The 13,393-nt window shown below is 47.8% G+C and overlaps 1 protein-coding gene across 2 annotated transcripts in view; it reads left to right on the plus strand.

Moving 5' to 3' along the window:
• kmt2a (lysine (K)-specific methyltransferase 2A) overlaps positions 1-13,393 on the plus strand; it is a 33,747-nt gene that overhangs the window by 4,092 nt on the left and 16,262 nt on the right. The window contains exons 2-11 of one of the 2 annotated variants that reach the window (XM_037266892.1): positions 5,242-5,314; positions 5,835-9,118; positions 9,500-9,677; positions 9,758-9,986; positions 10,086-10,774; positions 11,092-11,165; positions 11,559-11,795; positions 11,970-12,116; positions 12,816-12,914; positions 13,190-13,310. In XM_037266892.1, coding sequence (XP_037122787.1) covers positions 5,242-5,314; positions 5,835-9,118; positions 9,500-9,677; positions 9,758-9,986; positions 10,086-10,774; positions 11,092-11,165; positions 11,559-11,795; positions 11,970-12,116; positions 12,816-12,914; positions 13,190-13,310 — 5,131 coding nt within the window. The remainder of the gene's footprint in view (positions 1-5,241; positions 5,315-5,834; positions 9,119-9,499; positions 9,678-9,757; positions 9,987-10,085; positions 10,775-11,091; positions 11,166-11,558; positions 11,796-11,969; positions 12,117-12,815; positions 12,915-13,189; positions 13,311-13,393) is intronic. The other variant, XM_037266890.1, reaches the window with a different exon arrangement.

A 13,393-nucleotide genomic window follows, 5' to 3' on the forward strand; every position in this document is an offset into this window, starting at 1 on the left:
TATTTGAAACTCGATTGGAATAGCGGACGCTAGCAAGGCTGATGCTAGCAAGGTTGATGCTAGCAAGGTTGATGCTGGCAAGGCTGACGCTAGCAAGCCAGATGCTAGCAAGGCCGAACGCTTTACTTATCCACAACAATCTTATTTTGTACACTTTGGACGTGTGCTGATGTCTAAAGACTTTGCAGCAGCAGAGCAAATCATCTTTGCATTGTTAATTTGCCATTGAAATGAACAATTATATTATTAACACTGGTTAACCTATTTTTATATTTGAATGGCTGTATGGTTAATAAAGTTTTATGACGGCTTACGGGTTGTATAGGGATAATTAATACCAAATACAAGCAAAGTGGAGGTTGAGCGAGCAGCGTCACGGAGAGGATTGTTTTCTGTGCAATGCCATTATGTTGCTGCACCCCTGCCCCATATGTCTCTGCGGCCCACTGGTTTGAGAGGCATAGTGTATTTTGGTGCATGGGGCTCGAGTCCAGCAGGTGTTTGGCCTGTTTAAATAGAAGGAACCCTTCCCCCGCTTTCACCCACGCACCCATCCCAGAGACAGCGTGTGGACTGGAGCAGGAAGCTTTGTGTCTGCTTTTATTCTCGTGCTCACAAAGTATGGGCGGCTGAAAGAGCGCAGGCTGGGATATCAAAGGATGTGGGACGACCCCCCCACCCCAATGTCCCCCGCCCCTTTTTGTCCCTACAGGACAACACTGGGAGGAGAATTAGTCACAGACCCTCCCATCCATGGCTTTATTCAGCTTACAGCAGGCGGTCAAGGTGCTTTCACCTCCACTTTAGGAGTTGTGATGGAGAGAGCGTCTGGAATTGTCTTTTTCTTGGAGTATCATAAGGGTCCCCGAGATATGATGTCCCCCTTGTGCATGCATGAGTAGCCGTGTTTGTGTGAGACATAAGGCACACGTGCCGGACAGTCTTCTTTCTTTGTCCGCTGTCTGTCTGCTTTTCAGGTGTTGGGTGTCGGAAGAGGAGTCGGTTTACTCCCAAGTGTTTGTTTTGGACCGAGTGCTGTCAAACAAATGTCAAACAGTTGCGCAGCTCCATGTTGGGACACTCAAACATAACAAAAGCCCACCTTTTGCTTTGGGGCGCCTAACGTTCAGTTTGTGTGTGTATGTGTGTAAACACACTTTTGACGGGATGTGTCATCCGAGGGGTGTATGATCTCATCACCAATTTTCATTCCAGTAAAGGATGAGGTACTCGTGTGTGCTGTAAATGTCAAATGAAATATTCCTGGAATGTCTCAAAGGGTTTTTAAACTATCCACTTGAAATTCCACCTTTCCGTTGAAAACTGGAACGGCACTCGGTTGAATGCAGACCTGCGGCAAGGCCAAACAAGTATAAAAAAAGAAAAGAAAATTGTGGAGTGCCACGTGTGTATTGAATGTGGAGGATACTTCCGTTTCAGTTTACTGTCAAAAGAAGTAGATTGTTTGCTATGTGAAGTTAACCTACACAGTCGAGTTCCTTTTGACAATTTTTTTTTTCTTTCTATATTTAGCAAAACCTTTTTATCAGAACGTTACTAATTGGATCCAGAATAATCTTGATTCCCCTCAAATAAAATTAAACATCTATGTATGCATGAGTACAAACCTAATGTATTCCAGAAGGGATAAAATAATGAAATGACATTTTTATGGTCTTACTCTGAAATTTATACTTTGCCTTTAACCTTCAACGCGAGTCCCTAATGGCACATTGGTCTGCTTTTACAGCATTTGGTGCCTTGTTAAAGGGCGATGCTGATCTTGTAAGATGCTCAGTGTACAGTCTGTGTGACTCACTTCTGGTTTCCTTTTCTTACTCACACGGTCCCGGTCTTACTCATTACCCTATCTAGTTGCTAAGATCAAGAGTGTTACTTATATCTTAAATGTCAGCGGTGATGCAGCTTTATTTGCCCAGCCAACTCTTTCTGCCAAGTGGGACATTCGATTGCTCGTACTACACCCAAAATTTGAATTCATGAAGAATCGAAGCCGATAAGCTCTTGCCTTTTAAGGAAATCAAGACTTTTTGGGTAACTTCATGCGAAGTACTTAGCACGTAATTGTGGTGTATGGTTTCTGTGCAATTGCAGCCTTTTGAGTACCCTTAAAAGTAAATCGATGCAAACGATCAACGGATAAAATTGCCAATGTATTAAGGAATGGTAAAATACTGTTATTGGCTGTGCGTCGCTTTTTTTATGCGCTGAAATTGATTGTATCATTAAATGCACGCGAGTGAATTCCACACTCACTTCTACGGTTCAACATTTATTGCATAATTCATTTGAACCGCTTAAAATGAAATGGACTCGGGCCGGGCATATGAATTCATAAATTTGTTAAGAGTTCTTGTGGTAAATCGATCTTTTGCTGAATCGCGTCTTGAAGCAATTGAGGTAAATTGAGGGGTTCTGGGCCACAGCCAATCAGAGCAGCGTTTGTAGTTGGTTGTCAAAAGGACAGAACATCAGCCATGGGAAGTTCAGGTAGATCCAAGACCCCCTCCACCCCTCCCCTACCTGTTCTTATGTGAAACAATGCTTAGTAAAAGCCCCTTGAAAAGGAAAAATTGAGAACGTTAGTGAAATAATCTTGGTCACTGGAAATTTTGATGATTTAAAAAAAAAAAAAAAAAAAATCTGACTGTGGAAAGCCCCAGTTGCACCCACAGTTCAAAATTGTTTCATGTCTTAGTGACTAAAAATATGTGACTGGGGCTTTTGTGGTTGAATTTAAATGATTTTATAGTGGACCAGCCTGCACAGTTACATTGTAACCAATCTGGATAGATTAATAGTGTAATTATTATTTTCTCTTGATTGCTCACAGTCGGGGAATGCAAGTCTTATCTGCACGACGGAAGTTTTTACTTAGTCAAAATGATACAAAGATGAGCTCGGCAAAACCAATTCACATTCAGCTTGTGGCTTTTGGGGATAGTCCCTCTCGCTTCTTTGTGCAGCAACTCCGATCATGCTGATCTTGCTTTTAGTCCTTTTCGATCAGCTCAAGTACTGCACTAAACTGGTCGCTCCATTAGGTACAGCTGTGATACGAGACCTGCATCAGTTTTGATGTTTGCATTAAAAGGGTTTGATTAAGTAGATAAACTGTCTTTCACATTCGTTTGTAATTTCATTTATTTGCCTTTATTTTTGCATTAGCCTAACGAATCAGATATGATTTCATGCCGTAAAGATTCATTTATTGCTTGTTTGTTAAACGACATGGGCAAGAAACCCTTGAAAAAAGAATCACATATTAAATCCCCTGATTAGATGACTTTTCAGAATCCTTCAGCCCTAATTGAGGACTTCCTGTTTTGTAGGAACGAGCGGAGGAACATTTTGGTGTTCACACTAACATCCTGGCTGCTACAAATCAAGCAACATATGGAGCGTACCTCACACTCCAGTGTTTGTTTACATCTTGCAGTTACCTCCCTGAGCATGCCCCTGCTGTTGAGCTCATCACACGGCCCGTGGGCGTAAAGCGACGGCGTGGGGGCCTTGTTGTGCGTGGGAGGCCTGTTTAGACTTGGGATTGGCAGGCGTGCGCGAGCATGTCGCGGCCGCTGACCTCTCCCGTTCTCCCGGGAGACGCCTTCGCCTCCCTGTTGTTGTTAATAGCCGAGATGATGTTTCCGTGTTTCGTCTTCCCTTCGCCTTTCCTCACTACGCTTGCCCCGCCGTGGCTCCCCTCCCCCGCACGCCGTTTGCTTGTTTACATCCACCTTCGTAGTGAAAACGCTGCCTGACAGATTGACGCGGGGAGCCTGGCGTGCCTTTCCACGAGGCGTCGTGCCGTTCGTTCGCCCTTGCGCAGCTGCTTCCCGGCATAGCGCGGTGTGATGTCATCAAGGTCTACTCGCAGCGAGTCAGAGTCGTCCGTTGGCACCCCGCCCCCCTTTTCCTCAACGGCCGCAACAACGCCCACAGAGAGGGGCCGCATGCTCACAGCCGAGACTGGAATGACGGAGAGGAGAGAGGAAGGGAAGGGAATGCTTAGCAACGGAGCATTTACGTCGAAAAGATGCTCAGGGACACATCATCCCCTTAAATATCCAAAATGGTTGCGTTTCATAAATGTGGTTTCTTACTCACTCGCCCAGGATGCTTTTTTACTTTTAGCCGGCAGTCATTTACATGTGCAAGATCGCACACATCGCAGCTGCTTTTGCAAAGTGGGCCAACGCGACCTCAAGTGCATCCCTGCACAGTAACCGCTATAAATAAACATGATAAAAAGACATCCTCCCCTCAACTCTTAAGCGCACGCGGACTCTCAGCTGAAGAAGTAAAGGCGCACAGTAGGTGTCAAAGGTCGTCTTTCAGTGCTACTGTACTGTAAACTTGAAAAGAGGAGTGCCGATGTGTTCCTTTTTCTTTTTTCCCATTCATTTCAAAATTTGTACACTGATTTTAGTGGACAGAAAAGACTAAAAATTGTTTTAAGAATCCATTCCACACATTAAAATTGATTCTTATGCTCTCTCCATTCTTGCATAATGAAAAAAATGTGTTTAGAGTAATTTCACCCTCTCATGTGTTTGAAGGTAACCACAATTATAGATGATCAATAATCACCACACTATGATGCATTTCCAACCACAACAATCGTATTAAATAAAAAGAATACAAATGCAATATTATCAAATTTGTGGTCAGTCATTAAAACAAGGTTACGCTACTTTTTGGTGTTTTTCTTTTCAAGAGGTTACCAACTTCCTGCACTTGCATATTAAGGAAGTGAGCTTTTCACAATCATTTAATCGGCTCCTATTCAGTCATGTCTTTGACACTTGAGTCATAATTGAGATGTTCGATTGTGCCCGAATGACTTCTGACTTATGAGCCAGCTCCTAAACATGAGACTCGCCTCCCCTCGGGGGGAGCCCGCAAGCATCTTAGTCACTGAGTACAATCTCGATTCATTTGATCCTTTGTACTTTGCACACTCGCATCGTGTTAATCAATCAATGGAAATATTGTTTGCTCTTTAAAATGTGACTTTGACCGCAATTTCCTGAAGTGATGTGATCACGGCGCTAATTCAACCGTTATGACGATTGTTGAACGGTTAACCGATTGCTGCTTTAATCAAGAGTGACTCAAGTGTTGCAGCGCTGACAAATATGTACACAGATGCAAGCCGACTATTTGCACATAATAGTCATAAAATATTTAACTGCCTTTCTTCTGTTTATTTCTTTTCAGGAAGAAGTGTTTGGAGGATTTGGAACATGCACTGAGCAAAAAAGAATACCAAGTCCATCAACAACCACTTCAGGTTCTGAAACCAGTTATTATTATTATTTTTTGTTACCTCTGCCAAGAAGGTTTTCGTTGGCTTTTTTTTTTTTTTTGGTTCGGAACATGCTGTGTACACCATTTGATGTATCAATATAGCTTTTGGCCAGACGGTTAGATTATCTTGGAGGGTTATTCCCATGACAAAAAAAAATGTGACATCGTAAAAAAATGGTAAAAGCCTCCATTGTTTTCAAGGGGGTCGTAACTTCAGCGTCTTGCCTGTTTTGGGTTGTGTAATAGATTTGGAACCAGTTGACATTTTGTCTTGTCTGATATATTAGACCTTGTTGCAATTTGTATGATTTAGTTATTAACTCTTGGAAGCCTATGAATATTCTCATTCTTTCTCATTTACATGCATAATTTATTATTTATTTTGTGGTGGTTGGCCTAATGATTTGGTGAAGAATTCTTTTGTTCTTCTTGAAGCGCATAAAATACAAAGCAGTGGATGGATAATAAAGACTAACGTTTTACTCTTTACATTGATTTCTCAGAAGACCCACCCATACAAGAGAAGAAGCCAAGAGGACGTCCACCGCGCACCCTCACTGGCCAAAAAGCTGCTGTGGATCGCCTTTCCCCTCCTTCCTTTCTCTCCCCCACACAGGCCAAACCTGAAGGTCCTGAAAGACCAGCCGAGAAGGTGAAAAGACTGCCCGGAAGGCCACCTGGCACCGGGGAAAAGCGAAGAGGCCGTCCGCCGTCATCGGGTTCCAGAAAAGCTTGGAGTACTGCCAGCCATGCGGCAGCGGAGGACAATAGACAAGCCGGGTCTGAGTCCAGCCTGGACAACGGGGAGGACAGAGACCGAAAAGGTGCAAAGAGAGCACCGGTGGGCTCTGCTCAGCCGCACCATGCCAATCTACCCCAAGGTGGGCGGGGTGAATCCAAAGTTCCTAACTTGAAGAGAGCATCTTCACTGACGTCTTTCAAGTCCCGGCTGAAGACGTTGCCCGGCGTGCCTCGCCGTAGACGTGGACGCCCACCCTCAGCGGAGCGTCTCAAATCCGCCGCGGCTCAGCTGTCCACCTCCATGGAATGTGGAGAAGGAAAACATAACGCCTTAAAGGGAGGGGAGCGAGGCGCAGAACCACAGCACCCCATGCCGACTCATGTGAACGCTGGGGAAGACCAGGACTCTTCCAATCGTCCATCCTCGCCATCTCCTTCCATACCGGACCAGGCGGTAGGACTCAGAAAAAGCCCTCGACACAGGAAACCCGTCAGGATTGTCCCGCCGTCCAAGCGCACTGATGCCACCATTGCTAAACAGCTTCTGCAGCGCGCTAAGAAAGGAGCGCAGAAACGAATGGAGAAGGAAGCTGTAGCCGGTGGGACGGGCGCCTTGGAGGCGGGGATTAGGAAGACTCAGCTGAAGAACATCAGGCAGTTCATCATGCCTGTGGTCAGCACCGTCTCCCTCCGAATCATCAAAACCCCAAAGCGCTTTATTGAAGACGAAGGTAACTTCTTGTCACCTCCACCCCACATGAAGATTGCACGGTTGGATGCCTCCAGTTCATCAGTGTCCACATCCACCCAACCCACCTCCACCATCTCTTCCTCGCCCTCGCCGGCGGTGGCTTCCACTACAGCCACCGCCACCAGCACGGGTACGACCGCACCCATCGACTGCCTCCCTCCTCCTCCACCTCCAGCTCCCGCCCCCGCCGTCCCTTCAGCAACCGACAGTCTGCTAAATAGCAATACCGACAACGCGGCCAACGGGCGATTCAGCAGTAGCGCCGCTTCTTGCGGATCGAGCGCCGTGTCACAACATTCGTCGCAGCTTTCCTCCGCAGAGTCTTCCAGATCCAGCAGCCCCACTTTGGACGACTCCTCATGCGACTCGCAGGCTTCCGAGGCCACGCAAGCATTGTCGGAGGCCGAGGAGCACTCCCCGTCCTCGCAGGTAGAAAGGGAGCCCAACTTGCTACACAGCTCGCAGCCTCCCTCACCTCCCTCGGAGCCGGAGCGCGTTTTACCCAAGAGGAGCCGCCGTGGCCGGAGAGGGCAGGGGGCGGGTCGAGGGACCCAAGGCCAGACTACAAGGGAGACGCTAGCAGCCAGCGGCAAAAAGCCCATCATTAGCCCGCCCACTGGTGTGCTGATGTCATCCTCTGCGCTTCTAAACTCACAACAAGTTTCATCCACGGCCTCCTCTTCTTCTCCTCCACCTCCTCCTCTCCTCACACCACCGCAGCCTCCCCAGTCATCTTCTTCTAGCACAGCTGCTATCAGTGAGCATCACTCACAGTCGCCCTGGTTGCCACATCCCATCCCGCCGTTCATGTCTGGCTCATCAGTGCTATCCAACATGTCGGACAAAAGGAGCCGCTCCATTCTGAGAGAGCCCACCTTCCGCTGGACGTCCCTGTCCCACCCTGAGTACCGGTACTTCTCCTCAGCCAAGTACGCCAAGGAGGGCCTCATTCGGAAACCCATTTTTGACAACTTCCGTCCTCCGCCTCTCACCGCTCAGGACGTCGGCCTGCTGCCTCAAGGTGTCAGCGGAGGAGGAGGGGCCGCTCCGGTTTCCTTCCCCGCGCAAGGCGGCGGATCAGGAACGGGGACCCGCCTGTTCGCCCCTCACCACCCTCACAGCCACCACCAGCATCCCTCCTCCTCCCGCTTCGACGCACCTCACCCAAAGCGTAGCCCGCTGCTGCGTGCCCCGCGTTTTACGGCCAGCGAAGCCCACTATAGGATCTTCGAGTCGGTGACGCTGCACTCGTCCTCCGGCAGAAGCCCGGGTTCGCCTTCCCCCCACCACAAGTCGTCAAGCTCACGGCGCAGGCGGCGACTCATGTCGGGGATAATACGTGGCCAAACGCGGTCTCCTTCCCACTCCATGACCAGGCGCAGCAGTCAAATCGGGGATCGGCAGATGTCTAGGGGGAGAGGATCCTCCGAGTTGTCTGACTCCGGCGGTAACCCCAGCCCCTTGCCGGGGGGCTCTGCCACTCCACTAGCTACTAGTGCCTTAACTCCTGCTCCTTTTGGCAATTTCTCCGTTTCCATGGGTCTGACCTCACACGGGATAACTGACAGCAGGAGAGGGCAAGTTGGAAACCCGCCGGCGCCTTTATCAACCACTTCATCGGCATCCTCGCCGCTTTTCCCCCTCTTTCCTTCCGCTGAGCAGGACTCGGGACGAGGAGCTGGGAAAGGAGCTAAAGAGAAAAGCATGCCAGCTCCCCAGGAGCCTGTTCCAAAGGACAGGGATGGTGAGAAACACAGGGAGAAGGAAAGTAAGAAGGAAGGGAGGAAGGACTTGGAGAAAAGGAGTAAGGTTACCACTCCAGATGGCTCCCCTATTGTGCCCTCCTGCCTCTTTATAGATGGGCGGGACTCCGAAGACACTCTTTTATCTCTTGCTCCAAAAAAGGCTCCGGGGAGACGAAAATCAATGTCAGCTGATGCGGTAACAGACACTCCATCCTCTGAGGTGCGCGGCGGTTTCCACGCCCCTGCTCCCAATTCCATCGCTAAGGAACGTTTGCCTAAGAAGGGGCGATCTGGCGAGAAGGGCGCCGATGTGGAGGATGGGGAAAAGGAGGACGAGAGACAAAGTCCTCCCAGCCAGCAGGCGCTGAGCCTTCCAGGGCAGCCGGGCAAGCAACATCTCCCGGTCTCCTCTCTTGGGTCCGTGTTGGAACAAGCGGAGAAACAACCTGCGGCCGACAAACGGGTTGTCGGGCTTCTAAGAAAGGCCAAAGCGCAGCTCTTTGAGATAAAGAAGAGCAAGCTGAAGCCTGCGGACCAAACCAAGGTCCAGGTCAGTTTAAAAAAAAAAACAAAAAAAAAACCACACACACACACAAAAACATCTCAGTTTCCCCATGCAGTTTATTTCGAAATGTATAAATACAAATCTGTATTTGTACTTAAAGTGAAACCTGATGATTGGAAAGTCCCACAGAGGGTGTTGCTTGAGGGGAATTCTGTTAGCTTCATACATTATGCACGAAGAAGCCCAGCGTTTGATTTTTGAAAGCAATCCTTTGAACAGACCTCGCCTCTGTTCTTCTCCAGCTAATCTGTTGATTAGTTGGGCGTAGGCCGTCATCACACTCATACACGCGTCGGGCCGTCTTAGAAAGTTGACCTTGAGATTGTCCGAGTGTAACTATTCTTTCTGTTTTGTCGTCGGGAACAGGGTCAAGAGAGCGACTCTTCCGAGACCTCGGTACACAGTCCACGCATCAAGCATGTGTGCCGTCGTGCAGCTGTGGCGCTCGGTCGAAATCGTGCAGTGTTCCCTGATGACATGCCCACACTTAGTGCCTTGCCCTGGGAGGAGAGGGAGAAGATCCTGTCTTCCATGGGGAATGATGGTGAGGACAAATTGAGGATGTGACTACTTCTTGGATGTCGTGTTCCATTTAAAGATGTGTCTTTTTTCCCCCGTCTTCAGATAAGTCCTCAGTAGCAGGCTCGGAGGAGGCCGAGCCTCAGTCCCCACCCATAAAGCCACGGGAGACACGCCAAAGGGCTGTCCAAGAAGCTCCTCCCAAAAAAGGTCGGCGCTCGCGACGCTGCGGCCAGTGTTCAGGTTGCCAAGTTCCTGAAGATTGTGGCATCTGTACCAACTGCCTTGACAAGCCCAAGTTTGGGGGACGGAACATCAAAAAGCAGTGTTGCAAGTAAGTCGTAGTTCATCAAGGATCTCCCTATATGACAATTCATCAAATAATCCTTTGTGTCAGAAATTAAAAGAGTCCCTTTCTCCCCCTCGTCTACAGGATGAGGAAGTGTCAGAACTTGCAGTGGATGCCCTCAAAGCTGTTTCTTCAGAAGCAGGGCAAAGGTAAAAAGGACAAGAAGAGGAACCGGTTAGCTGAGAAGAAGGAAGGTCTCAATCCAGTTAAAGGACAGAACTCGGAGTCTGGCACCAAGCCCGCTGCTGCGCCGTCAAAGGAGGAACCGCCCCACAAAAAGAGCGAAATTCCTCCTCCCAACCCAGGCGAGGAGAAGTCAAAACAAGAGTCACCACCACAACTATCCTCCCCAGCTCCGTCATCTTCTCCTTCCCCGGATGAATCCCCGCAAACCACCAGCACATTCGCAGGCCAGGCCCAATCTCCGGAATCCAAGTCCGTCTCCAGCAGCATCCCGAGCAAGAAGGGCCACAAAGCGCAGCAGCCGGCGTCGTCATCCTCCTCCTCTTCCTCGTCACCTTCCTCGTCCAGCTCCTCATCCTCTTCGTCCTCCTCATCTTCCTCCTCCTCGTCCTCGGCTCAGAATTCCCCCGCCCCTTCCCCGGCCATGCCGTCTCATCCTCAACCGTCCCAACAGCCGCAGGGGCCGCCGAGCGGTCAGGCACCGGCAAGGAAAGACTCCTCAACCAAGATTCCATTGAGCGAGCCCAAGAAGAAGACTCAGCAACAATCGCCGCAACAGCAGAGCTCAGCAACAGCAGGGTCAGATACAAGTAAGAGACTGGCGACACCATTCTTTTTTTTTTTTTTTTTTTTTTTTTTTTGTTTTGGGGTGGTTTTTGTAACTGCAGCCTGTATTCTACCAAAATGGCTCCGTTAAAAAAAAGACAATAGCAATATGGAGGCTCTGTCAACAAAGTAGGCTAACCAAAGTTAGCATATATGTTTATTACGTTACAAAGTTGATAATGACGTTTGAGGATGAGTGTGTAATCTAGATTATAAATTTGTTACCTTGTGTTACTTCAATTTGTAAAATAAAATTTTAAATGTCTGACTAATTTTCTCCCATGTTTTTACTTTTCCTTAGTTGACCCAAAGCAGCTGAAGAAGCCATCTTCTCGCTCTGTTCTTCCATTTCCTAAACAGAAACCAAAAGACAAGGTAGGAAACTTGGACCTTTCCCACCCGTTTTTAGCGGTTGATCAACCTAAATGTTTGTCATATATAATTAGAAGCTTAGTAGCCGTTAAGTGGGATTAGCCACGGCGCGGGTCAAAATTTCCACAGATTTAAAAACCGGCTGAAGTCACTATATTCTGCTAAATTCTTACTAATGCTAATTTGGGGATGACCTCATTTGGGTGCAAAATGTAAATATATGCACTTCTTGGCATGCAAGACATTTAGTTTTTGGATCAATGTTTTTAATTATGAAGGCTGTTTAATGAAGATTTGTTATTAAATTGCTGTTCTCATTCCTACCCTGATGCAAATCATCCACTGTGCTCTTTACCTTTCTCCTCCTTTTTTTTTTTTTATGATGCACCCGAGAAGACGCTGACCACGAAATCCCCCGGCAGCTGTACTTTAAACTGGCTGGGCACTCCCTCGACTAGGGGCCAAGCAAAGTCCACGGCGCCCTGCGACGGAGTGCATCGAATCAGAGTTGATTTCAAGAGGGACCACGATGTAGAGAAGGTGTGGGAGGCGGGTGGCCTCAGCCAGCTCACCTCTGTGCCTGTCACGCCCAGGGTGCTTTGCTTCTTATGTGCAAGCAGTGGAAATGTCGAGGTGAAGAAATTGATATTTGAAATGCTTGCTAGATATGAAGCGCTGTTGAAATTTCCTACAGGCTTCCTGTCGTAAAAACGTTTTGATTTTCCTGTCAAGTCGGTGGTGGGAGTCTACAATAATATTGTTGGTGCATTAAAAACTAAATGTGTTGTTTCTTGTCTGTGTCTCTAGTTTGTTTTCTGCCAGGTTTGCTGCGAACCGTTCCATCTCTTTTGCCTGGGGGAATCTGAACGGCCTCTCCAGGAGCAGTTTGAAAACTGGTGTTGTCGCCGATGTCACTTCTGTCAGGCCTGCGGGCGCCAGCACCAGGAAACTAAAGTAAGACATTAAGTACAGTACGGATGATTTTTTTTTCTTTTTATCTCGCCAGACAAAGAAGAAGCTCTTCTCATAAAACTCTTCCTGGCGTTGCACGCAGACTGCCATTTATCAGTTTTATGGATTTTTATTTCATTCAAATCCTGTGCATGCTGCACATGGCGTTAGCCACACATGGTATTCATTACAGTTTAGTCTGTACATAACGTACGTACATCTATGCATGTGTGATTTACAAAAGGAAGTCAAAAACACTTGTTGCATTGTTTTGGCTTGTTAGTCCAAGTTGATAAGCAACACGGATATGATTAATCTACTCATTGGAGCTCTGCTTGGTAAATAGATTTTTTTTACACTCGGAGTTGTTTGGAACAAATATCCGCCTAGAGGGCGTTAAGTTATTTATTACTTTGATTGGCTTCCATTTCTGGCTCCTCGACACGAGCAGAGAGCGGAGCGTGTGGCTCGAAAGCTCCCAGCGAGGCCACTGGCGTGTCTAACCGCCTCCGATAAATCAACTCCTGAAAATGGGAGCTACATGCTCAGAAAAAAATCTTGCCTGATACACTTGCGAACATGTGCCTTCCTTAGCTCGACATCTCTCGGAGCAGTTTCCATTAGTGTTTGCATTGTGAATCTCGGATGTTATCGGTGTATAGTTGATATTTGCATGATCTGTTTTTTCTTCTGGCCTTATAGCAGCAGCTGCTGGAGTGTGCTAAGTGCCATAACAGCTATCACCCGGAGTGCCTGAGCCCCAACCACCCTGCAAGACCCACCAAAAAGAAGAAAGTCTGGGTATGATGATGATGCCGTTCCACACTTCCTACACACTTTGTCTCACCTTCTCCCAAGCTTTTGTTCACACGTGATGATGTTTCCAGCTTTGACACGACAGTGTCAAATCCTCATCGACTTTCTTCCTTCTCCCAGACAGCAACTATGAAAACGTGACGTGTTAGCCACAGTGTCACTTTTAACACCTTGAATGTTTTTTGGCACAACTGCATGCTAGGTTGAGCAATATAGTGGTCCTCAACTTAACTTGTTCATGCCTGTTTGTTTGTTTCCAGATTTGCACCAAGTGTGTCTGCTGTAAGCGTTGTGGAACCACCAAGCCCGGCAAGTCCTGGGATGCCCAGTGGTCACATGACTTTTCCATGTGTCACGACTGTGCCAAACTCTTTGCTAAAGGTAAGCGGCCAGCACACGATAGCCAAAGTGGTGCGGCCATAACTGATAGGATTTGATAAACCTTTATTAAACCAAAGGGTAAA

This window comes from Syngnathus acus, chromosome 13, assembly GCF_901709675.1.
Source record: "Syngnathus acus chromosome 13, fSynAcu1.2, whole genome shotgun sequence".
NCBI lineage: Eukaryota > Metazoa > Chordata > Actinopteri > Syngnathiformes > Syngnathidae > Syngnathus > Syngnathus acus.